Source organism: Castor canadensis, chromosome 5 (assembly GCF_047511655.1).
Source record: "Castor canadensis chromosome 5, mCasCan1.hap1v2, whole genome shotgun sequence".
NCBI classification, from domain to species: domain Eukaryota; kingdom Metazoa; phylum Chordata; class Mammalia; order Rodentia; family Castoridae; genus Castor; species Castor canadensis.
Window position 1 is genome coordinate 166532891 of NC_133390.1, and position 27130 is coordinate 166560020.

Genomic DNA, 27130 nt, shown 5'->3' on the forward strand with positions numbered 1-27130 from the left:
GTGCATTTCGTGCGTGCATGTGGGTGTTTGTATGTGTTATAAAAACTGGATGGGCAGTGTACAGGAGTATAAAAGAGACTTTCTGTTGTGCTTTTTAATTATTAGGGATGTGTTAGTCAGCTTTCTGTCACTGTGACAAAATACCTGAGATAATCAACTTAAAAGGAGGAAAGGTTTATTTGGCTCATGGTTCCAGAGATTTTAGTCCATGGTTGCTTGACCCTGTTGTGTTTGGGACATGTGCCACATGTCAGGAGCATGTGGCAGAGATCTGTCTACCTCCTGACAGCCAGGAAACAAAGATCCCAATATTCCCTTCAAGGGCACACCCGCAATGACCTGACTTCCTTCTATTACGCTCTGTCTCCTAAAGGTTCTACAACCGCCCAGTAGTGTCACAGACTGGAGCTCTCCACACATGGGCCTTTGAGAGACATTTCAGCTCCAAACTGTAGCAAGAGGGGTTTAGTTTAAACAAGAAGCAGCCAGTCAGGTTGTGTACTCCAAGGGGTTGGTGAGGTAAAAATTGAAATGTATCCAGTAGTTTTAGGGAAAAGCAAATCATTGTGGCCCCAGTAAAAGCAGTTTTGATGTTAGGGGATGTCCTGCATCCTATGGGTGAACCAAGGAGGGGGAAGGACTGTAAATGCTTATATAGACACCTCGTGTGAGAAGCCCCTCTGGGCAGGACAAGGGCAGGGGGTCTTAGTTTAGTAATATAAGGACTCCAGTGAAGATTTTTTTTCACAAGCTGAGAGACTGTAGAATACATAATCACCCATGGAAGGTGTCCAGGAAGGAGTGGTGCTTAGGGCGCGGGGGAGGGAATGGTGAATTAGTGGCTTAAATTTTCCGAGCAGGTGCCCAGAGAAGGAGGTGCTGCCTTAGGTCAGAATGGCTTGGGGCTCAGGGACAGAGGAGAGAGCAGCGTGGCTGAGAACATCTGCCCCTGAAAGCATCTGCCCTCTGGGGCAGGGAGCAGGTGGTCTGCTGAGAGTCAGAGGCCCGGGAGTCTGGGAGGGACAGAAGGTCTGGAATTTGCTGTGCAGCATGGTGGAATGAGGCCTGGTACAGGTGCAGTGGGAGCAAGGAATTTGCTAGGCAGTTACACCAGAAAGACAAGCTTTTATGTCCAATAGACTGACGTGAAAGACCAGGAATCTAGGCTGGGTATGGAGAGAACACTGTGGGGGCCTCAGAGAGGCCAGTGCAGAAGAGCCACAAGGGAGGAGCTGGACAAGTGAACACCTTCCTCAGAGAGGAGAAGGGACAGGTGTTTGCAAGGTGCGGCCCTGACTATTGACAGACCTCTGGGTTTCTTACGGGAGCAGAGCCTGAGGCAGTAGGGAGAGTTGCTCCTAGGAGAAGAAGAGCTGAGAGCCTGTGTCTACATGTGGCTGAGCTGAAGGGATCTTGGAGGAGGCTGAGGTGGTGTGGACAGAAAGCCAGAGCCCAGAGCTGAAGGCCGGGAGCATAGGGTTAGCATGAGGGGTCAGATGCTGACAGAACTGAGGGCACGGGGAGCTGGGGATTTACAAGGTTGTGGACAGCAGTCTGGATGGGGTAGTGGAGAGAGAGGAGGGTGTCAAGAGAGTGGACGTCTATTCTAAGATGCAGCTGGGAAATGGGGACTTTGTTCTTTCAGAACAAGTGTGATAGTGGCTCAGGAGCTGTTTGCAAGAGAGACTGGGCAGGAGGACATGAAGGTTTGGCTGGGAGGAGAGCATTACCCTGGAGGTGCTCACTGGGAGCCCCCTGTCTCTAAAGCATGGTGACTACCACCAAATACCAGCACAGGCAGGTGTGAGCATCCCTGAGCGGGAGCTGTGCCAGACAGCCTGCCCACCATGACCCTTTCACCACTCTGTGTGCTCCAGCAATGCTGAGGTGCAGTTCTCATGCCGTAAAAGCTGACATTCTCACACTGCAAGAGGGGAGACTTCCCAGAGCCACACACCTGCGCACCCCAGATGTGAAAGAACTTTGAGCCCAGCAGGTTCTAGCTCTTGGTTCCGAGCACCACATTAGGTCTGTGCCACAGTCATCTGTAGATCTGCAAGGATACCTGGTCTGTTTTCCTAACACTCAGATCAGCCATAGACCTAGATGGGTAGAGAGCACAACGAAGAGACCAAAAGACTGAACCGGCCAGCCAGTCGGGGAGAGAGCTGGAGCCTGCAGTCACTATGCCCCAAGGTCCTTGTGGCTGTGAACTGGAAGCCTCCTTCCAGTAGACGGTAGTGTAAGATGCCCAGAATGCAAAATAACCAGAAGCTCTGAGTTCGAGGTTCCACCCTACTTTGTTCCCCTCACCTGTGTTGGTATCTTGCTGAACTTCGGTTTCCCTCTGTTAATAATCAGGGAAGATATTCAGTTGGGTTTTCCCACACATAAATAATTACATTTGCTGTGCACTTCCTTGAGTTCAGGCACTGGGGCCAAATGTCTTGTTCCCTCTGCCCATGGGCTCTATCAGATAGGTATTGTTGCTCTGGATATTGCTGCTGCTGCTGTGCCCATTTTACAGGTGAGGAAACTGTAACTCAGAGAGGTGGATGAGGCTTTTCTGAACAAAACCACTCCCAGCAAATGCACTGGGAGGCAGGAGACTCTCCTGCCATGGTTGAAGTCTAAAAGTCTAGGCTTTAGCTGGCCTCTGAGCCTGTGTACATTGTAAAGGGCAAAGATGACACGGCTTTTATTGCTTTAATTAAAACCTGGGTGAAGAGCTTGCGATTCATATTAAAATGAAATTGTGTTTCGCCTGCTGTGGTGAGAGACGGCAGCCACAGTGATTACTGCTAAGATTACAAACAATCAAACAGAAAAGGCCTTTTGCAAGCATTTCCTATTAAAGCCACAAACATCACACTTTAAAAATAATTATGGTTGTGTTATCGGAACATGATTCATGAATTCTGAATAAATATGAAGAAGCCTTAAAGGCACGTGCTCCAAGACTGTAGATTTTGTTCAGATCTGATGAAATTTCATATCATTTCACAGCTAGAGAGTAAAATGGAAGGAGGGGAAAGACCCCCACACAGTGTATATGGAAGGGATTGAGTGTCTGTCACCTTGAACCTAATGTCCTCTCCCTGTGCCTCCTGAACACATGCTCAGAAAAAAATGCAGTCTGTCTTGGTTTCATTGACAGAAAACTGCTGAGAGGGAGTTGGTACTTACATCTCCCCAATCTTAATTTTGTATTCCAGTGGCTAAAACTATATTTATTTCAGAGCTCCGGATTCCTGCCTGTGAGGTGTTTGAATATTTGAAGGCTGCACTGAGGCATTGGGGGACGGTTTGAGGGAGGACCTTGGTCTGCATGTTTTGTGGCTCCCCTGTAATAAAGACATTTTCATACAATGCCATGAATGTTTACAGCATATAGTTTTGTTTCCTTCCAACTATTATGAGAGAAATTGAATCCCAGGAAGCGTTCACTCTCTCTAAATGGGATGGGAACAATGAGGATGGTGCAGGAAGTGCACAGACTGGGGGAGGGGCCAGGAGTGGGTTGGAAATGCAATTTCGAGGGTTTTCATAAAAACAGCACCCATCCCCCTCTCCCAGCTACATCAAACTTAGCATCCCCCAGGGGGCCTGGCTCTTCTCTGGGGAGGGTTGGAAGCCGCTGATTTCACATATCTGTCCCTCACTACTGTGAGCTCACCTCATGGCCAAGACCTGGAAATAATTTCAGAACTTGCTGTTTCTGGAATGACACTGAGCTCCTAGCTTCTGGAGGGTCAGGAACCTGGATTTGGCCCCTGTTCAGCCTCGTTTACTGTGTGCCTTTCGATGGGTCATTTGCCCTCTCTGGGCTTTTGCATCTGTGCATGGGTGCTGGTAGGTTCCTCTGAGGGACCTTCCAGGTTGTGTCTGGTGGCCCAGAGATTTGCTTCCTTCACTCCCTGAATACCTAGGAGGGACAGTGTTCCGTCCAAAAGGCCAGAGAGTGACCTTCCCCACCTGGCTGTGTTACACTAGTGCAGAAGGGGCCAGGAGATAAGGCCAGTAGTTCTGAGCAAGTTTCCAGACAACTGGGGTGACAATAAGGAAATGCTGTCGGTCGAATGGGTTATCAGGGAAATAACGAGAACACAGAAATTTCGATCTTGATGCGTCATGGCTGAGAGCCCTTGGACAAGTTAGCCAGCTTTTCTAAGATTCAATTTCATGCTCAGAAGTCCCTCAAAATGATGCAGGGCAAAGTAAATAAGATGCATGTTGACCCAAGAGCTATTCTGTGCTTGGTGTGTCGCAAATAGAAGTTAGCATGAGGTGTTATTGAACCCATGTTACGGATGAGAAAACAGAGGTCCTGTCTTCCTGGAACCTGGTGGGCTCGGGAGTCAGATGAAGCATCAGAAAACAGGGCACAGGGGAGGCAATCACCTCTCTTACCTGGCAAAAATCAGATTATGTTAAGGGCTGAAGTTGAAAAGATTCTATTGGCACTGTCTTACTTTAAACTGTGGTGAGAAAAGTCCCCATGAAATCACAAAACTAGGAAAAGGGGCTCCTGATTGGTTCCAGCCTGTTTGAGAGTCCAGTCCCTTCTCATTGTGCAGCCTCTGCTGACTGTCCTGGTCTCCCAGGCCCCTTGACCCACAGCTCATTAACACTGAAAAGACTTTCTAGGGTCCAGATAATCCATTTCTACATATCTCACCTACTGCAAGCCCAGGCTCTGAGGGGGAAGAAAGGCCCAGGAGTGAGGTGGTGCCCCTGCCAGGCCTTGCCTCTTCCTCCTGCCAGCTATGGGGGGAGCGTGGAATTCAGGGACTCTGGTGAGAATCTGTGGCACTTCTGTGGTTTGTGTGCTCCTGTGTGACCTTGACCAGATGACTTAAACTCTTGGCTCCACTTTCTACCTCTGTAAAATGGGAATGGTAATGTCTACCGTGGAGGTATTTAGGCAACCCTGAGGCAGGTGCAAGTAACTAGCTTGCCTGTGTGGTGATGAGAGGAGCAGGATACAGTCATTTTGCCAGAATTTTTCAATTTAGGGAAGAGAAGCAAAATAATGAAGGAAGGTGGGAGAATGTTTGCCCTGTTTTCTGTGAACATTTTTCCCAGGACTGGGGGCACTGGGTGAGGGTCCTTGAGAGGGCCTGTGCCATGCTGGGGAAGGATGAGGATGCCATGTGAGGGGCTGTGGCTTTGGAGGGGAGACAGCAAGGGGCTGAGGAAGTTTTGCTTTGTACTGTGAGTAGGATAATCCTCTGAAAAGTCCTGGAGCTGCTCAAGGACTCTTAGATGTGGCTTTCTGCTACTTCTGGCCATCTACTGTGCCAAGAAAGCCCCCAGGGGTAGGTGGCTGTGGCCAGTGGTTGTGTTTGTGGGATGTATAAAATGGAACAGTTCTTTTATCCTTGCTCTGGCCTTCATGAGCAGTTGTTGGAGATAGCAATAGAAGTTTATCAGGGGAAAGGTGGGGAAGTATTTTAAAGTTTATGAAATCCTCTTCTCCAAATGGAGAATATTAAAAAGACAGAAAATACCAAATGGACAAAGATCTGGAGGAACTGAGCCCCTCATACACTGCTGTGTGAACTGGTATAACTGCTTTAGGAAAACAGTCTGCAATATCAAAAGCTGATCATATATCTCTGTGACCAGCAATTCAATACCATAAATACCTTCATGTGTTCACCAAAAGATATATCACGGAACGTTCCTAGCAGCACTTTTTGGGAAAGCACAAAACTGGAAACAATCCAAATGTCCATCAGCAGTAGACTGAATAAATGATGGTGGAAGAGTCTTACCCAGTGGAGCACTGTACAGCAAAGACAATGAATGATTTGTAATCATGGGCAGTCGTGTGGATGAATCTCACAAATATGTCCAGTGAAAGAAGCCAGACAACAAAACAGAACATTCTTTATGATGTGTTGACACAAAGCACATGAGCAAGCAAAAGGAATCAATGGTGATAAATTTGAGCTGTGGTTCTGTGGTGTGCGTGTATGGGGGGGCGGTTAGTGACATAGGGGCTTTGAAGGTCTTTAAGGGTGCTAGGAGGTTTTTTTCTTCCTACGGGCTGGTTGTTCAAATCTGTTTGCTTTGTGGAATGTATTGAGCTATATGCTTATGGTTTGCATACTTTTCTGTTGGTGTCCTGTTCAATGAAGATTAAACACACGATGGGGGCTATCATGTTGTCACAGGTGTCTCTGTTTTTAGAGCCAGGCTATGACAGGGAAGGGAAAAACCTAGACAGCCTTGGTCATTTGTGTCTTGGGTAGTGCATTCCCATTGGGAGTGTGGACGCACTGGCCTTGTGGCTTGAACAATTGACTTAACTTGCTGGGAGAGGGAGGATTCCTTTAGCCTCCAATGGAGGGTGAGCTGTGAAATTGCTCTCACTGACTTGCCCCAGGCACAGGTTTCTCCACATCTGCTCAGTTCTGCAGGCTGCAACCTTCCCTTCCATTTCTCTGTGGACAGAGAGGACACAAATGTCTCAAAGTGCACATGTGTATGTGTGGCTTGGGTAAAGTGCTATAGTGCCAGAAAATCTGGTTAATGGAACACTTGAAGATGTCTGTGGCAGCTCCTTCAGGCTCATGTGCACACATGTGCTGGTATGTGTCTGCGAGCATGCAAAAATATGAGAATATAGCACCAGTGTGCTTACATAGATTACTCACTCTTATGCACCTCTGTAGAACTAAGCATTGCTGTGTGACACTGAAAGTTACTGAACGTCTCAGTGTCTCTGTTTCTGGTTCTTGGGGCTGTTGTAAGAAGTACTCACGTATGTGCATATGCACACACGAATGAGAGTTTTGTGTTTGCTTCATGACCACCTCCCTCCTAACTGTAGTTGGCCAGGTAGTTGGTCAGGCTCCCTCTGGTCATTGTTGGCAGGAGTCTGTTCCCCTGAGCTAGACTGCTGAGTTGGTACCCTGGCTCCATACTACAGTTAGGAGTACAACTGGACCTGGAGTAGTGGAGCTGAGTTACTGCCTGTAAATGAGTGAGTGAGCAACTCTCACAAAGCCGCCAGCATGTGTACTGACATTGTGATGCATTCACCAGCAGGTTTGTGCGTCTGCAGAAACGTGCACCGTGCATGTGGACACACGAGCGCACAGGATGCACATGCACACTCTGTCTGCATTGCAAGAGGTCCCTGGTTGACTTGTGTGCACCGGCAGAAAGACTGGTGCACTGCCTTCCCCAAGCACTAGGAGGGGCTAGAGAGCCCATGCTCAGGAAGTACGTAAGCCAGATGGGCACAGGCCTAGATCCTCCCTGAGATGCAATTAGATGGGAGAGGAGGCAGTGGAAGTTGCCTGTGGAGACAGAGTCAGCACAGAAGCTCAGCTTCACACGAGGAAGCCCAGGTCCTCTGTTTTATGTTTATAAAGGAGGCAGAACCTCGAACACAGGTGTTAAAAATACAAGTGCCGAACTGGACTATTTTTTTTTCTTTTTTTAATGAGCTAGACTTTAAAATTTTAAAACAACCCATACTAATAATTTCATAGTTCCTGAGGCTCAGGAATCTAGGAGTGCCTTGGCTGGGTGCCTCAGGCTCAGGTCTGTCTAGAGGCTGCATTCTGTGTATCAGTTAGGGCTGTGGTCTCTTCTGATGGCTTGTCTGAAGGGGGAGCTGCTTCCAAGCTCCCTCTGGTCATTGTTGGCAGGAGTTGGTTCCCCTGAGCTAGACTGCTGAGTTGGTACCCTGGCTCTATTCCTTCCTTCTTAGATGTGTGATTGGGCAAATTTCACATGGCAGGATCTCTGTTTCTTTCCCCATGAAATGGATGTAATAATAACACTTGCTTCATAGACTAATATATTCATATATGAAAAGTACCTAGAACAGGGAGGCCATACACATGGTAAGTGCTGCTATTATTACATTTTGAATAAGGCTACAGAAATGCAGGAGAGACTAACATGAGGATGGGGCTGAGCCATCCTTTCACTGATAACTTTCCAGGTCCCAGCACAAGCCTGCCCTTGGGTGGTGCTCAATAAACCTTAGGGGAGGGAATGAGATCACAGCTCCCTGATGGAGCAGGTTAACAAGAACCTGGGAGCCAGGCTGCAGGAGAAGCAGGCCTTGCTCTATTCTCTCAGAGTAGGACTAGCATGCTGGGTCCAATCCCTAGAGTCTCTGCCTGACAAGGCAGGAGCGTGTTGTGGAGGTCCTGTCATTGAGCAAATATCAACTGGGGGGATGGTAGCCTGAGCAGAGGGCCAGCACATCAAGGGGTGGGTGGTGTTGGGGTGCAGTGAGCTCTCTGCTGGTGTCAGGTGAGGTTGCAGGGTCTGGCCCCAGAGACCTCAGTGCCAGGCTGGGTGGTGGGCCCCTGCTCTGAAGGCATCCAGCCCTGATAGGGTCTGAGCAGGCACAGGTCCTAGAACAGTGTGGATGGGGGCTCCCTTCCACACTTATGGCACTCACAAGGGCCATTCTCTTTGAGCCCCAGAGCCTTTGTCCTCAGGCAGCTGGCTTGGCACACTTCTAGGCAGTGCTACTTCTGTAGTTTTCAAAAGGTAGAAATGGAAAAGAAAAAAAAATGCTGCAAATAGACATATTTTTTTTCCAGAAGCTATTTTAGCATGGAAACAACTAGAGAGCCTACTCATCAATTTAAAAACGCTTTTAAAAGCAGCACTGTCTATGTCTGCCTGCATACCTGCAAACCAGTGGCACAGGAAGGAATTTGATTTGGGTTTAAAAATCCCTTGGCCCAACTGCCTTTTCTGCCTCCTTCCCCCCCTCCTCCTTTATACAGATGGTGTCACTAAGGCTCAGAAAAGGGCAGGGACTTGAAAGCATCACTGGACTGTGGTCCAGGCAGGCATGGGCAAAAACCAAGATCCCATTCAAAAAATACCTAAAAAGCAAGAAAGGGCTGGGGGCATTGCTGAAATAGTAGAGTGCTTGAAGGTCCTGAGTTCAAATGCTAGTACAGCCAGAAAGAAAGAAAAAAGAAAGAAAGAGAAAAAAATTATACCAGACAGTTAAACAGGCAGATCATCTTTGTTCAAGACTCTTGCAATAGGGGAGAGAGGTGGAACTCACTCCCGGTCCAGCAGGGGCAGCCTGGGAATGCTAAAGAGTGGGCAGTGCAAGGGAGACAGTGATAGAAAATTGTAACAGGTACTAGGTTAGGTATCAAAGGCATGGAGTATCCTTGCTGATTTGGGCCCAGCAGGCCAAAGATGCAGTCCAGGGAGGAGGACTATGAGAATCCCAACAGTTTGGTCAAGGGGGGAGTCCTTGTCTTTGGCCTTAGTGAGCAAAGAGGAGAGGGACACAGATCTTCATTCATCTGTCTGTTACTGGACCCAAGTGAGGCTAGTCACTGCATGACAGTCCAATTAGATGGAGGGACAAAGTGTTGAGGCAAGGGAGGTGACTTTATTAGGAAAGCTGGCTGGCTGGGAAGATGGAAACTCTTGTCACAAAGTCCCTCTTGCTAGGCATCTGGGGTTTTTTGGGGGGAGGGTTTTGTAGGTGGTTGATGGGTGCATGCCTTCTCACAAAGGGTGCTGGGTAACCACAGACTGTATATGCCTGCTTCAGCAGGAGGGCCAAGGTTGCACATCTGATCATACTCACTTACTCATAAGATGCCGGTCTCAAGAACAAAGATCTACTATATTTGCTTGGGCTATTCTTGTCACTGATTCCTCTGCGGAATTGCAGTTCCTGACACACAACACAAAGACAGGCTAGAAGGGTTGCTACCCAAAGACCCTCTTGCTGATCACGAAACTCATGGTAGTGAGAGAAAATACACTTAACCTGATCATGTGGAAGACAAGGGTCAGGCAAAATTGCACAGGGAGCTGGACATGAGATCTGGGCTCAGTGCTCTGCTTCATGTTCATTCATTCAACAAATATTCTTGACTTTGTACCATATACTGGGCAGTGCTCTAGGCCCTGGGGACCCAGAAGGGAACCAGACATGGTCCCTGGTATAGGACCATGCAAACAAAACAGAGTGTGGGAAGCATAAAGAAGAAGCAGGCTGCTGTGAGTAAGTGAAGGGGGTCAGTTCCTTGTGGTGGCCTAGGAAAGCCTCTATGGGGAGTTGTGGCCTGCAGGATGAGCAGGAGCCAGTAACACAGAGACATGGGTCTTGCTTGTGCCTGGCTCTGGAATGGGAAGACACTGCATGTTAGACATGTAGGGATGGTCCGTAGTGTTGAGATCTGTCATTCAGTTGAGGCTGGGGCACACAGGGTCGGATCGTGCAGGGTATTTCACGTTTATCCCAAAGGCAGAGGAACTGTCAACTAATAGGAGTCTCTTGATGAGATCTGTGTGTAAAACTATTGCTGTGTAGCGGGAATGGACTAGAGGGAGCTTGAGTGGAATCATGAACAGGCGATTACAGCTGCTCTGGGGACAGTGGCCACGTGGCCTGGGTAGTCGCCCTGCAGGTGGATTGCAGTGGGTAGATTCGAGTCTTAATGACTGGTAGGGCCAACGGGACTTTGTGACTGATTGGAGGTGGGAATTGAGAGAGAGGAAGGACTTGGGCCTCATTGTCAGGAGGAGGAACCCAGAGGGGGAGCGCACTTGGTGGGAACAGAGGACACAAGCTCAGCTGTGGATGAGCTAGCTTTGCCTAACTCAGCACAGGGGTCAGCAAACCATGGCCATGGCCCTCCACCAATTTTTTGTTTTTGTTTGGTTTGTTTTTAAATAAATAAAGCTTTATCATAACACAGACATTCTTATCAGTTTCAATATTGTCTATGGCTGCTTTCATGCTGCAAGGGCAAAGTTAAATAGTTGTGGCAGAGACTGTGCTCCAAAGCCCAAAAATTTATTACCTGGACTTTTACAGAAAACGTTTACTAAGCCCTCCTCGAGAACATCCAACAGAAAGTGCCAGAGAAGCAGATGGCTAAATTGTTGTAAAAAAGTTATTAGAACAAACATGTGAGTGAATAACTGAAATGACTCTGCCACTTGCTCAGAAAGTAAGCTTGTTCATCTTAAAGTGGGGTGGCCTGGTTCAGGCTGTCTCGTCTCATTCAAATACTCCCCAGGTTACCCCAGCTGTGCCACCAATGTTCTATGGGGACAACTGCTTCCTTAAAAATAGGAAAGCCAAAAACCTAACCACCAGTCCTCCATCTTTCCAGAGCCTTCCCTTTCCCCAGGGTGAATCACCCAGGAAGCTGTCCAAACCTTAGAGCGCAACTGATAATTTCCTGAGCAAAAAGACTTGGGGGCTATCACATTGGTTTCCTGATACAGTGTTAGTAAACAAAGCTCAGGTCTAATGTGACTGCCTGTCACTGGCTCATTACCACGACTGTCTGCTCCAATCCAAGCATGTCAGGGTCAGGAGCACCCAGGAAGTAACCATGGCTGACAGCATGGTGGTCCACTAAGGAAGGTATTGAACACAGTCCTCCAGCCTATTGTCCTGCCCAACTCTGAGGCTCTGCCTGTAAAGAAAGCCTTAAAAGGATACTATGGCCCCTCCCCTCTCTCCTTCAGAATCCACATTTTAATTTTCACAGTGTGGCTTTTCCACTCCCATTTGGTTTATGTATGATCTGGGCTCTTAGTTATTTGTTTTCAAGAGATGTCTTTAGTGCAGGAAAATGGCAGGCCAAGTAGCAGGAATAATTGTACCGATCCTCAGAAATGCTGCCACACTCCAGATCTGATGTGCTGTGAGAACGAATCAGAAAGATTCTATTAAACATCTCTGGGACCGGTGACACGGGAACATTATCCAAGATGATTAATTTGACTCGGTCATTATGGACACAGACAAGCCTGACAAAATTGCGTTTCATTCCCCGCAGAATTCGCAAAACCTCTGCACACATGATAAGTTTTAGCGCTGGGACCCCTGTGCTAGTTGATAGAGTTTGGATAAAATGCCATTGTCCTCATCCTGGGAACAGCTGGGCACTGCAGCCCTCCAGTGGAGATATTCCTACAGGGCGTGGATTTTCCTTGTTAAAATGGTAGGACGGCAGGTGGTCACATAATTCATCATCCCACCCAGGGCACTTTTTGAAGTGAAAGAGACCACTATTAAACGTCACTCTGGGAGAAGAGGGTAAAATAAGACTGTCCTGGACTCACCAGGGTTCATGTGTGTTGGGCAGGGTGTGAATGTGGTAGAGCAAGCACTGGTTCAGGCTGGCAGGACTTCTTGCTCCATAAATGCTATCTGGGTGACTTTGGTGAAGTCACTTTGCCCATTGGAACTTCATTTTCCTCATCTGTCTAGTGGAAACTTGAAATTTACTTGTTCTGCATCCCACCTGAGCTCTTTTTTCCTTCCTTAAGTGTCTGTTTTCTTGTATAATCCCCTCAGCTGTCAGGTGGGGTGTCCTAGCTAAGGAAACTGAGGGGGCCAAAAGTCCCCAACAAGATAAGTGGCAGCACTGGAGGATTCCCCAGGTTGGTCAGCCCCCAAAACCAGAGCTCTTTCTGCAAATCAAACAATAGTGAACATAGATTGTGTACTCCAAGAACCTTCCAGCTTTGTTGGGAGGGGTATGTGAAATAGGTGAAGGCATTTGAAACCCCAGAGTCCTGGGTCAACGTAAAGTTCTGCTGTACCCACTGGGTACAAGGAAACGGGCTCATTTCCTTCCCACCATCTCCGTCCCATCCTGCAGCCTTTGGAGCACTTTTACTTATGAGAACCAAAACTTCAGTCTCATGGCCAAGCTCAAAGATCATTCCTTCCAGGGGCTCCTGGCCTCAGGAACCTGCAGTGGGGATGGGGCTGGTCCATGCAATTTCCTCTGGACCTCCTGGGAACTAGGATCAGGATAGGGTTAAAGGCCTGGGGTCAAAACATCTCGCTTGAGTAGTTCTGTGCTGTCCCACCATTGGTGCCCACTGTCACAGCAGCCTTCACTGCTGACTCATTTCCATGAGGCACACACATGAGCTGGGGACTCACTCCCCAGCCCACTTCTTATGACCAGTGCAGTAGCTGGTGTACCTATTACCATGCCTCCTGCTGCCAAGATCCTCTTACCCTATCAGGTTGCCATACTGGGTAAGACCCTTTCAGATGCTTTCAGCCAGCCACTGTCATTAAAATTCACTTGACCTGTTGGAAACCATACTTCCTCACCTTGCCAAGCTAATACCTGCAGATTGCCACAGTCTCTCCCCTCCCCTCCCATCTCTGTTATTTCTCTGTTGTTTCAGAGCTATCCTCTTGTCTTCCAAAATCTTCTAGTGATGGGCAAAAACTGCTTCATGTTCCCCTAAACGCCTTAACTCCAGCAACACAAGTTCTTCAGAGACTCCTTTCTCACCAAGCTTCACCAGAGAGTAAGATGCTATGTCCCCTTCCATACTGGACTCTGAGTCCAACAAGCTTTCGTAAAAGGTCAGGTTACCTTCTATGCCCTCAGTGGATCTTCACCTTCCATTTACACAGTATTGGGGTACACAACAGAGCTGGTAGTCAAAATGTCAGTCTGAGACTCTTGCAGTGAGCATTAAGTGAGCTCAAGTAGTCAAAGCTCAGATAGTGAAAGGAACACTTCACCAGGAAGATCTGATAACAATTAATATGCAAATACATAATATCATAGCTTTGAGACATATGAAGCCAAATAGCCAGAAGTCAAGAAGTTGATAAAAATCATAATCCTAGTGGAAATGTGGAAATGTTTAGCACTTCTCTTAGAAGTCAAGGGATCAAACAGAAAAAAGAAAAGTACCAGCTGTTTAGAAGATTTAAACAACAGAATTAACCAGAATTTACCCAAATTGCCTTATACCATGACAGAGGAGTTCTCAGTGGCCTTTATTTCACTGCTCCTCCTCCCTCCTCCTCTTCCTCCTCCTCCTCCTTCTTTTTCTTTCTTCTTCTTCTTTTTTTAATCACAGCACTGGAGTTTGAACTCTGGGCCTTACACAGGCCCTCTACCACATAAGCCACTCTGCAATCCAACAGCCTTTAAAAAAAAAAATCAATGTATTTCGAACAGTAGAGCATCTGCCTAGTTAAGCTCAAGGAACCGAGTTCAAACACCAGTACCATGGTGGGGGTGGGGAATCAATGTATTTGTCATTCCTTTTGGGTTATCTTGGTTTTTCTTGTCAGTGTTTACCTATTTTGTTAAGTTTTTTTTCATTTTTGGAAAAAAAAACTCCAGTGGCTACTGTATGTTTCTTATCTAAAATACATTTTTCTATTTTATTAAATCTCTTTCTTCTACCAACTTGGTTTATTCTGTTTTTATCTTGGTGAACTGAGGGCTGAGTTCACTAATTTTGTCTTTCCTATTTTCTAATAAATGTATTTAGGTAAAAGTTATAAATTCCTCATTGCTCACGCCTCGCAGATTTTGTCAAGATAGTGTTATCATTTCAGTTGTAATTTCCTCATTAACCCAAAAGTTATTTAAAAGATTGCTCTTAAAATCCCAGCTATTTAGGAGCGTCTCTTTCCCTTCATTTTTCTTCCAGCTCCCTCTTTCCTTCCTCTGTTTGCTTTGGTTTTTGTTAATAACTAAGCTGGTGCATTTAGACCTTGCAATGTGGTCTGTGTCATTTCCACCTTTTGAAAACTTTGCAGCGATCTCTGTAGCTAGTACACGGTTAGGTTTTGTCAGTGTCCCGTGGACATTTGAAATGAGTCTGCATTGGGGACAAATCAAGAAGGTAAATTGTTTTATTAGTCCATTATCCTTGCTTATTTCCATCTGATTGACTTGTCAGTTTTTGAAGAGATGTGTCGAAGTGTCACAGTGTGTTTATGGTTTTGCACTTTAATGGCTTCCAGCATTTTTGATTCCTGTGGTTTATCAGTGTACATAAAAGTTTATGTCTGTCACTTCTTCACAGTGGACTTTAGTATTCCTCGTGGTCTCTTTAATCCTTTTGCCCTGAATTGTACTTAATTTGCTATTAATTTTACCACTCTTTTTTAATATGCCTGATTTATCTATTTTTAATCCCCCATGTCATTTTATTTTAGATACATTATTATAAATGGTATACACTGGATCATTTATTTCATTTATTTGTTTTTGTTCTTTTGAGAAAGGCTCTTGCCATGCAGTCCAGATTGGCCTGGAACTCACAATTTTACTGCCTTAGCCTCCTAAGTACTGGGATTGCAGCTTGGATTAATTTATTTTAATGAAAATATTAATTTTTATATTTTAAGAAGTAGACTGAAATTTCTCATATTTATGTGGCTACTAATACTTAGTCTCAATACTGTCATTTTTAAGATTTTTTTTTTGGCTTAGGGTTTTGAACTCAGGGCACCACACTTGCTAGGCAGATGCTCTACTGCTTAAGCCACTCCATCAGCCCTTTTTAATGATGGGTTTTTTTCATAGAAGAATTTCCTGAACTATTTACCTGGGCTGGCTTCGAACTGTGATCCTCCTGATCTCTGTCTCCCAAGTAGCTAGGATTATATGCGTGATCCACTGATGACAGCCTTCAAGAAGATTCTTTATTAGCATTTCTCATAGTTTTTCTATTTTCTTTTCAGATTTTTGTTAGTTCGAGCATGTTCTATTTTTCCTTTTTGTTCCCTTAATGGTGTGGAATTTCTGCTTTTCCTTAAAATGATAACAAATAGTTAATAAATCAGTTTATCAAAGTTTCAAGGTATAAGATGAACATGGAAAAGTCAGTTGTGTGTCTGTAAACCAGTGATGAACAATTCAGAAAAGAAACTCAGAGAATAGCTGTATTGACAATAACATCCAAAAGAATAAAATATAAAGGAATGAATTTGACCAAGGAGGTGAGTGACTTATAAACCACAATCTAGGAAACGTTGCAGAAGGAAATTGCAGGAGACCTAAGTGGTAAACGGAGGGACACCCTTGCAGGGAGGTTGGTGTCAGTGCTGCCCAAGCAGCCTTCAGCCCCACTGTGGGTGGAAGCCTACACTTCCACCAACCTTCATTGCAGAAATGGAAAAGCTGAGTAGCAAATTCATGTGGAACTGAATAGTGCCAGTGATCTTGAAAAACGACAGTTAGAGGACTCACATTTCCCAGTTTCTACAAGCTATACCAGTTAAAGCAGTGTAGTAACAGGTGTGTGGTAAGGAAAGACATTTTGAAGAGTATGAAAGTCAATTTTCACAACCGTATTTACCAAATATATATGTGAAATGAAACCAGGCATAGTGGCTTATGCCTGTAATCCCAGCTACTTGGGAGGTAGAGGCAGGAGGATTGTGAGTTCAAGGCCAGCCAAGACAAAGGTAGCTTGAGACCCTGTCTCAAAAAACCAAATGCAAGCAAAAGGACAGGGAGTGTGTTTCAAGTGGTGGAGCACTTGCCTAGCATGTGCGAGGCCCGGGGTTCAATCCCCAGTACCACAAAAGAGAGAGAGAGAGAGAGAGAGATCAAATATAAAATTCATTATAAAAGCTGTTCAACATTATCTTACTTGGAAATAGGGAAAATCTTCACTTAGAAGTATTATTTGTGTACTATAAAATTTTAAATATGCATTTATGCCTGGAAGGAACTGTCCATGTTTTTCTCTCATTTAATTACACATAATATGTTGTTCCTCTGTAGCCTGCTAAGTGTATGAGTAAGCCATGCTAGTTACAAGAACAAGGTGTCCATGTCTGTTTCTCATAAAATTGTAATAGTCAGCTGGTAAGCTCTCAGGGGCAAAGCCAGACTATCAAATTCTGTGCTGTGCCAAGAAGGTGATGTGAACAAGATTCAGAAGCAAAGGGTGTCATTTTACGAAGCATGCTTATAACAGATGCCACCCCTCTGCTCAGCCTTTGCCTAAACTGGAGAAAAGATGGATTTAATGAGACAAATAAAAGTTGCTTCACGTAACAGAGCAGAGCGTGATATACTGGGATGTATGCTTTGAGGTTTATTCCTAGCACCTGTCCCTCATCGGAGATTCTGGCATACTTTTAAAAGATTGTAATCTCTTATTAATTGTGGTCTTAGTAACAGTTATTCTTGAAAAGAACCCAAAGCCATACTGACATAAGGACATATAAACCAATGGAATAGAATTGGGAGTCCAGAGAGATACTCATACATGAATAGCCAACTTATTTTTGGCAAAGTTGCCAAAACCAATCATCGGGAAAGAACAGTCTTCACTAAATGATGTCAGTCATTTGAGTCAGTCACTGGATGTCAATCAACTGGGTAGCCACATGCAAAGTGAAGAAGTTCAACCCTCGTGCCATGTACAAAAGTGCCTTTAAAATGGACCCATGATAGAAATATCAAGACCAAAACCACAGAGTTACTAGAAGACAGCGTGAGGGTAACTCCTCATTACCCTGGACTGGAAATGGAGTCTTGGATCTGAAAACCATATCAACACCATGAGCCACAAAAAGTAGATGGATTTGACTCCATCAAAAGAAGCAACTTTCATGCATCAGAGGACATTATCAAGAAAAGGGAGAATAGCAGAACACGTTTGCAAATCCTCTATCATGAGGGCCTAATACCTAGAATATATGAAGAACTCTTACAATGCAAAGACAAGCAACCCAGTTTGGAATATATGCAAAAGACTTGAATAGACATTCCTCCAAAGGTATGCGAATGGCCAGGAAATGCCTGAGAAGATGTTCAACGTCATTCATTTTTAGAAAAATACAATTGAAACTAAATTAAGATACGACTTCACAGCCACTAGGATGGCCATAATTGAAAAATTGAAGGTAAAGCTGTCAGGGAGAATGTGGAGAAGTTGGAACCCTCAGACATTGCTGTGGGATTGTAAAGTGTGTAGCCACTATGGAAAGCAGCTTGACAGCTTCTCTAAGAGTTACACGTAGAGTTGCCATGGACTCAGTAATTCCATCTCTAGGTAGATGGAAAAACAGGAAAAACAGACCAGCAGGGTGATTTGTGCCTACAATTCTAGCTATTGAAGAGGAGGTGGAGATTAGGAAGTCAGGTTTCAAGGCCAGCCTTGCCCCCCCTCAAAAAAAAGTTAGTGAGAGCCCTCAAAAAAAAGTTAGTGAGAGCCCATCTCAAAAAAAAAAAAAAGCTGGATGTGGTGACTTGTGCCTATAATCCTAGCTACTTGGGAAGCATAGGTAGGAGGATCCCTGTCCAAGGCTGGCAGGGACTCAGACATGTGTACACACTTACTCATAGCAGGACTATTCTCAATAGCCAAAGATGAAAAGAGCCCCGATGTCCATTGTTGGATGAAGAAACGAATTATGGCAGATACTTACAATGGAATATTTTGTAACCATAAAAAGGAATGAAGTAATGACTGATGTTATAAACCTCAACACTATGATGTTAAGCGAACGCTGTGTACATTTTATACTAGGTAGATATGGATGACCCTCAAAAACAATGTGCTAAGTGAAAGAAACCAGTCATAAAAGCTCACATATGACTTGACTCCATTTATATGAAAATATTCAGACTTGGTAAATTCAGAGAGGCTGAGTGATGACCTGGCACTGAGGAAGCAAGGGGAACAGGGAGAAGATGTTGAATGGGTATGAAGCTTTCTCTTGGGGTGATGAAAATATTTAGGAACTTAGAGGTGATCTTGTACCACATTGAGAATGTACCAATTGCCGCTGAGATGGTCACTTTAAAATGGCTAATTTTATGTTGTATGAAGCCTCAGTAAATTTCCAATATTATAACAAATATATTTAAGCTTACAACTTCCTTGCATTATAAATCATGAATTGGTACCTGTGATCCCTCCCCTAAGGAAGACACATCTTCACCTGAAATCCTCTCGACTGTGAGTTTGGGGTCAGCTTTAGTTTTTCCGTCCCACACCTCTTCTATTTTAAGATTTCAGTCACATTAAATTCTGCAGTCACTTAATCAGTGACAATTTTGGATTAATATAAGTCATCAGTTTTTTTGTTTGTTTGTTTGTTTTGGCTTGCTGCTCTTTCTAGAACCTCTCTCGGGTTCACTTTTTCCATTTCTAGGCTCTAGCATTGAGTATCTTTCCAGATAGGATTATTTAAAAGCATGCCTTTTTTTTTTTTTAACTTTTTGTGTTTGAATTCTAGATTAATTTGTCATGTCATCTTCCTGTGCTAAGGGTCTGAGTTTATTCTGACAGCTTGGTAGAGCTTAGGTACTACAGTGGCTGCGGAAGCTCTGAAATGTGGGGTTTTCTTCAAATCCTTCCTCATCACCTCTTGGAGAACTCAGAGCCTTGCCTACCCCATATCCTCCCTTCACCCCAGTCACTGCCCTCAGTGTTTTAAGATCCCTTCCCCCAGGAGTCCCAGGGGACGTTAGCCCTGCTCAGACCCAAGAGAAAGCCTGGTACCCTTCCTAGCACCAGAGCACGGAAAACGTGACAGACACTGTCCTGCACTCACCACGGCTCCCACAAGCCTGCAGCTTGGGCACCTCTTCTATATTTTCATGAGGACAGAGGTGGTAGAGAGCAAATTAGGCATGCTGAGCAGCCGATCTGTTGCTCCAGGGGAAGTCTGAAGCAGGAATGTGGAAGAGGCATCTGACCCAGCATGGGAAAGTGCCAACGCAGATGCACAAATCCTGGGTGTGAATCTTCTAACTGGGCAGCACCTCCGCTCCCAGCTCCACCTCCTGGTGTGTGAAGTGGAGATCAGAGCGCTTCCTGAAGAACAGACACGATTCCATGCAGAGTGGATGGGAAATGCTCGTGCCACGCTGGCACGCGGTTGGAACTGTGGGTAAAGCAGTCGCAGGACAGGCTGGCTTGAGCCCAGGTGTTCAGGGTTTGGCTGTACTCAGAAGAGGCCTGCCTGTGTTAGCATGTTTATTTTCAAGTGTGCTAATTGCTCTGCAAGTGAATTGTCATCCTTGTGTTATTTCAATATTGTCATACAGCATATGCCTATTTTCCCAAAGGCTTCTGGTTGATTGGGTTGGTTCCAGCGGGTTGAAGTTTGGTTTTTGATGGGGAAAAAAATGGACTTGTGAAGCCACTTGTCATTCATTGGGCACCTGCCATATGCTAGCACTTGGTCTAGATGGCTGGGGGACAGGGAGGGAGGTAGCAGTCAACAGACAACAATAGGTAACTGAGAGACTTAGAGCCTGCTGGGAAGGACAGCTGTAGACACACCTGGGGGGGATGTCCCCATTTGTGGGCTCACTCACTGCATTGTAATTGAGTACTTGCTGTGTGCCAGGCCCAGTGCTATGCACTGGGGACAAGACAGATGTAACACCCACCCTCATGGAGCCTGAAGTCTGGGAGAGGGAGACACAACAGAAGGTAAAGAGTCAAAAATGATTGCAGGTGGTAATGAATGCTCTAGGGAAGGTGTCAAAGTGCCTGCAGAGGGGGAGGGGGAGGACAGGAATCTTGCCATAGGATGGGCAGGGGATGGGAAGGCTTCCTGGAGGAGGTGACTCTGGATAAGAGGGGGGCTGGCATGTGGACTGCTTTCTGAGGTGATGCAGTACCCAGGGCTGATCCTACCTAAAGGCACTCAGCCCCCATCCCATCTCCATGGTGAGGCTGAAGATCAACATCATTCCACATTGCACAGACCTGTGGTGTGCGAGTTAGGAACATTCACAAATAAAGATGCTGAGCCAGTGAACTGCTCTTTATTTGTCTGGTCTCTGGGGAAGTCCCTCAATGTCTTTGGGACTCTAGGTAAGGATGACAAGGATGGCAATAATAACCAATATTGAGAAGGCTGACTGTGTGCCAGGCATGGTCCTGAGCTATTTGCACACATTCTTTCATTGCCTCTTCACAACGGCCCTGTAGATATTGTCATTACCTTCTTTTTCACAGATGAGGAAACTGAGGCATGAAGAGAATAAGTAATGGGCCCAAAGCCACACACAAGTAGTAAGTAGCAGAGCCAGGATTCAAACTCAAGCTGCCTGGCTTTTGTTTTGTTTTTTTGAGATGGGGGGTCTCACTATGTAGTGAGCCTTGAACTTGCCAACCTCCTGCCTCATTCTCCTTAGTGCTGGGATCACAGGCATGAGCCACAATTATCTGGCTTTTAATTACTACAACTTTCCAGCCTCCTGCATAACAGGGGCAGTAGTACCCACCTCCAGGACAGTCTCAAAGGATGAGTGAGATGGGTGTTTATAGCATCTTCCCTAGGTGTCTCTCTCTCTCTCTCTCTCTCTCAGTGAATTGTTCTTGAGCTCATACTTTGTGCCTTGATATTGTGCATGATTCTGACCTAAGCATCGGGGATTGTCAACCAGCGCTTAACATTAAACACTAAATAAATACACCTGAAGTCAACTCAAGTTCAATGAGCGCTCTCAAGGAGAAAAGCTGGGCAATCTTGGGGTATTCATTGGGGTCTGACCTACTCTAGACTATCAGGGAAGACAGATGAACCAACCTGTTGGTGAGGATGAGTACCAATAGGCAGATGAAGGGAGAGGGTCTGGTAGGCAGAGCAGTGCAGCAGAGAGAACTCAGGATGTGTGAGGCCTAGAGGCAGGGATGGTCACTATGGCTAAAGGGACCCAAGGGCCATGCTTGACACTAGGGACTTGAACCTAAAGGCAGTGGGAGCCGTCAGTGTCATGTTATGACGCTGACGTGGCCAGTGGGCATGACATGGTCAATGGGCAGATGGGAATGGAAGGACTTCAGGATAGCAGTGTGTTGTCCTTGTCCAGGTGGGAGATGGTGGTGGCCTGGGCTAAGACGGTGGCGGTGGAAATGGGCAGAGTTCAAAGGCATTTTGGAGGCCATCCACTGGCTTTAACAGGTGACTAAGTTTTATGAACTGGGCAGAGGATGGTGTCATTTACTGCACTGGAAGGACATAGGTGCAGGGTAAGGGAAGTGGAACCCTGATCATCCAATGGGAACACTGAGTACGTGTTAGTGACCAAGACTGGAGGGACTTGAAACAGACTGGTTGAGATCACCTGGGAAGAGAGCCTAGGGCAGGAAGAGAGGAACTGAGCCTGAGAATCCAACATGAGAACAGAGAGAAGATAAAACGAGAACATGAGATGGTCACCTCTTCCCTGGTCAGTTGCCTATCTATGAGATAATTCCATGACAGCCCCACGGAGGGGGCCTGTGAGCAGGAGGTGACATGGACCTGGGTGGGCACCAGTGTGGCCAGGCCTTGGCTCTCTCAGAGCCCGGTTCCGTGGCTGTCTAGGGCTCTTCCTCATGGAGTGCTTATGAGATTCACATATGGTACCTGAGAAGGGCCTAAACACAGAGTAGACATCTAGGTTCCATGTGTTCCCTGCTCTCGTCATAACTCTACTCCACACACATGGCTCCCTCCAGCAACCCACTCAGTGAGGTTACCTGCCCAAGAACCAGGTACCATGCTAGACTGCAGTGACCTAGCTATTTTAGCATTTATACTTAATTAAACAATACAAAATGTTATTGTGGTTTCATTTTTATCTTCTCTGTACATGTGTTCTCATTAAGGTTTACCTTCATATTCACCGATACCATTGCTGTTCTTCTTAGTTCCGCAATATTCTCAACTATTATCTCGTCAGTAAGTCCTCCGGGCATTCTCTCACTCACTCTTTCTTCATCTCAACCTTAACTGACTGAGCAGGTGTCCATGAGTCACACTTACCTGTTCTTCAGGCTCACAACCACTCTTATCTGTCTACACTGAATTCCCAGATAATTCCTTCAGATCCATCTTACAATCCATACATCTCTCTTCTGTGGGGACTAATCTCCAGAATATAAAAAAGGAAGAGTAACTTCCCAGGCTAACACATAATACTAAAACCCAACATGGGTCATAGGAGAATGAGCAAATTGAGGACCAATACCACTTGGGAACATGATGTAAAAATTCTAAACAAAACATCACCAAAATCCAACAAAGTCTGAAAAGAGCATACTACATCATGGCTGAGACCAGAAATTTTTACCATATTAGCTGAATTAAAGAAGGGTCCTTTAAACCTCTCAGTGGATGCAGAAGAAAAGAATTTGATAAAGTTAAAAATCCATGCACAATTTTAAAAAAGCCTATCCCCCCCCTTTGACAAACGAGGAATTCTTTCCACCTGCTAAAGAATACCCAGAAGGACATGGCACAAAGTCAAGGCACAAAGTCTGTGCCCATCATGCTTTACGGTAAATACCATTGCTACCATTGCTGCTGTTGCTGATGCTGTCAAGTGAGACACTGACCCTAACTACATGTCCTTTTATGTTTGAGACCTGTAACAGCCAGAGCGAGAGCAATGGTAAAGGAAAAGGTGCGGGTATCTCCTCTCACGTTTCTGTTCAGCATTGTCCTGGAAGCTCCTGGTCCGTTCAGTGGGTCAGAAAATGCTAAACCAACAAGCACTAGAAGAAAGGCATCCAGAATGACCTCCAGTTTATAGCTTGTGCTTCTGTGAGAATTTTTGTGCCATTTACCAAGATGAGAAAGACTAAGACAGGTGCCAGATGGGTCAACACTTGAGAATGCTTAAGAGAAAATTGTCCAGCTGCACTAGGAAGTCCGGGTACAATAGCTCCATTCCAGCTCTTCTACTAACTTTGGGTGGCCCATTTTTCTCCTTTCCCCATCTATAAAGTAGGTGACTATGGGATAATGGACCCCAGGTGGCTGTGGCAGTCAGATCTGGTAGAAAAACAGAAGGTTGGGTGAACAGGGGTCAGTCCCACCAGGAGGACAGGCTTTTGCTTCCAAAGCCTCTAGGAGGAAGGGGGTCCTCTTAGGGGTGAGGCAGAAGCCCCTAGACCCTCCGCCTGAAGAGGAATCACCCCTTCCCCTTGCCAAGAGCATGCTATTGTTACCATCACTGCTGTGATGGGTGCTGTTGAGTGTGTTCTGCAGTTTAAGACACTGACCCCAACCACATGTCTTTTTGATGTTTTAGACCTATAACAGCCAGAGCGAGAGCAACGAAGACTATGAAATCCCCCCGATAACACCTCCCAACCTCCCCGAGCCATCCCTCCTGCATCTGGGAGACCACGAAGCTGGTTACCACTCGCTGTGCCACGGCCTGGCGCCCAACGGTCTGCTCCCTGCCTACTCCTACCAGGCCATGGACCTCCCAGCCATTATGGTGTCCAATATGCTGGCCCAGGAGAGCCACCTGCTGTCAGGCCAGCTGCCCACGGTGAGTCCCTGTCTTTTGCCACAGCAGGAGCAGGGTTGAGGGAAGCAGAATGTCAGTGCTGTGACAAGGGTTGCTGACCCTGTGCAGGGTCTGGGGTTCCGTTGTTTGCATGGGAGTCTGCAGAAAACAGGGGTGGCATAGAGGGAAACTGATAGTCACTTTTGCAGCTCTGTTTATGACATCTTAGGATTTTTTGTTTTGTTATTTGCTAATAGTATAATCTTGTTTTTATATTTAACAGCTTTATTGAAATATAATTCACATGCCATAGAATATCACCCATGTAAAGTATATAGCCTGGTAGCTTTTCATATGCTTATGGAGTCATGTACCCATCTATATAATGGGTTTTAGAACATTTTTTTTTTTTTACAGTACTGGGGTTTGAACTCAGGGCCTCACACTTGCTATACAGGAACTCTACCACTTGAGCCACTCAGCTGGCCCTAAAACATTTTCATCACCCCAAAAGAAACCCATACTTTCATCATCACTCCCAACCCATTGCCTATAATCCCCAGTACCAAGCAACCCTAATTACTTCCTGCCTCTATCTATTTGCCTATTTTGGACATACCATATAAGTGAAATCGTAGCTTTTAAAAATTGTGTCTTGCCTAAGTGGCGAGGGAAGGTGGTGATTACTGAGTTGAAGTTCATGGGATAGGTAGAAGTTTATCCAGCAGAAAAGGGCAGGGACCGATCTTCCTGGCTGGGGAATGGCATGCGATCCCTTCTTTCTTTGGACTGGAAAGCAAGGAAGGGCCTAAAACCAAGAAAGGGAGAAGAGGAGGTAAAAGAATTTAGCAGAGCCTTGGTCATCAGGGTCCTGAAACCCATGCTAAAGAGATTGTTTCCTTAACATGAGTGGCTGAGTTGAACCTTCAAGACCTATAGAAAGTCAGTAGGCCTTTTTTTTAGTACAATAAAGCTTCTTAAGGGAAATGCTAGTTCTTTTCCTGAGCAACTGTAATTTGTGTTTCCTTTTGCTTTCTTCCCTTCACAGATAATATTATATACTAGTCATGACTCTTATATTCATTTTTAAGTGACAGGACCCTAACTCACACTGACTTAAGCAAAAAGGACTGAAATATCCAAAGGTGGACAGAGGTTCAATCTTGGAACTGCAGTAGTGTCATTAGGATCCCATGCTATCCCCATTTCTGCTACTGGCAATCGACATACTCCTTGATGTCCCTCGAGGGTGGCTGTTGGGTCTTCTAGGGAGGGACATCCCTGGTAGTGATCATAGTGGACTAACCACAATGTCCAGGTTGGGTCATGAACACACTTAGGGCAGGGGAGGAGAAGACCTCTTACTTGACTTTCCTATCAGAGCTACTTGGTATTGGGTGAATTGTGTTTACCATGGCCGTGGCTGCTCAGAAGCCACAGCCCAATTTGTGGCCCAATGCTAGCAGATGCCTGAGACCTGCAGGCATGCTCTAATATTCTAATTCTCTTAGTATTTATTTATTATTTACTCTTACTACCAACAGGTTTCCTTGCTTAAAAACCCTGGTTACTTTGTGTATTTTCGTATATCACTCACATTTTTGTTTTGGTTTGAAACAAGGTAAGAAACAAAGGAGAGAAGGGAGGGAGAGAGGAAGCATAGCTACTCAGAGTCCATACTTCAAAGAGTTCAGTTCCCACTCAGGAGCTCAATGGAAATTGGTACTCCGTTCTGTTTTTTTAATCAGTGCTGAGGTTTGAACTCAGGAATTCATGCTTGCTAGGCAGGCACCTCTACCACTTGATCCATACCTTTTTGCTCTGGTTATTTTGGAGATAGGGTCTCTTTTTGGCTAGGCTGGCCTGGACCATGATCTTTTCCTTTAAGCATCCTGCATCACAGGGCTGACAGGCATGCGCCACCATGTCAGCTTTTTTCTGTTGAGATGAGACAAATATTTTTTGTCTAAGCTGGCCTGGAAACGCAATCCTTCCCATCTCAGTCTTTCAAGTAGCTAGAATTGCAGGCATGAGCCACCAACGCCCAGCCAACACTCTATTCTGGAGGAATCCTTTCCTTTTGGTGCCACCAATAATGCAGGTCCTCTGCTACTTTTTCTAAGACACCTGCCGACCCTGACTCTGCCGTCATATAGCCTTAATTTCTCAGTGCTCCAGACTGCCTCTGGTTGGGATTTACAGTAGCACAAGCAAGGGCAGGACAGGTGTCGGAGACCTTGGTGGCATGCTGTGAGGTCTGTGGTGTGGAGGGTAGGGAGGTATAGTGGCTTCTTTGGGCTATTGGAGACAGTGTGGGGTAGGGGCTCCCAGTGACCCAAGTTAGAACCTGGCTCTACCTCTGGAGCCTCAGTTTCCTTGTCTGAGAATCATAATAGAGTCTTCTCCAGATCATGGCAAAATGTGTCTGAGATAATGCATATAGAGTCTCAGCAAGTGTTGGGAAAAGTAAACAAGCAGGGAATATTTGCTATCCTTATTAGTAGTAATAAAAGTGAATTCTCACTATAACCAAATGGCAGTGTTTCCCTCTGGTCTCACTTACCCAAAGGGACAGATGGCAGCTCCTCCCAGGTGATGGTACCTCTGATAACCACACACACTGTGGTATCTATTGATCAGAGATGACCCTTCCTCTGAGAAGTGCTTACTTTGGGCTCTGTGCAAACAGGTTCTTGGTAGCAGTTGGTTTCCAGATTTCTTTAAATCTAGCTCAGGTCTACAGCGTTTCTTAAGTTCAGATAGCCTTAATTTTCCCATAAGTCTGACTTTGCAAGGGCTCACTGAATTTCTGTTCACTTGCTATGTAATGAAAGATAAGCCAAGCTCTGTTTCCCAGAGTAGAGGCCTGCACCGACCTGGAAAACCAGGTAAGAAGATGTATGCACATTAGGACTGCCTGGTGAAGAGATAAGGAGCCTTTAAGGACAGGGTCCTGCAGGGGGAGGCCAGTGTTTGTGGGTGTGTGGGTGTCTGCTGTGTGTGTGATGCTGGGATTTGTTTTAACATCTGCTACGAGTCAAGGACCATGCTGAGGGCTTTGCCGATGTTTTCTCACCTGACGCTCCCACCAGGTGAAGGAGCAGGGAGTTATCAGC

General features: G+C 45.7%; 1 protein-coding gene across 6 annotated transcripts in view; it reads left to right on the top strand.

Moving 5' to 3' along the window:
- The window catches only part of Tox2 (TOX high mobility group box family member 2), a 120412-nt gene that overhangs the window by 54055 nt on the left and 39227 nt on the right, over positions 1 to 27130 (top strand). For all 6 annotated transcript variants that reach the window (XM_020173137.2, XM_074074813.1, XM_074074815.1 and 3 more), the window contains exon 3: positions 23811 to 24056. In XM_020173137.2, coding sequence (XP_020028726.1) covers positions 23811 to 24056 — 246 coding nt within the window. The remainder of the gene's footprint in view (positions 1 to 23810; positions 24057 to 27130) is intronic.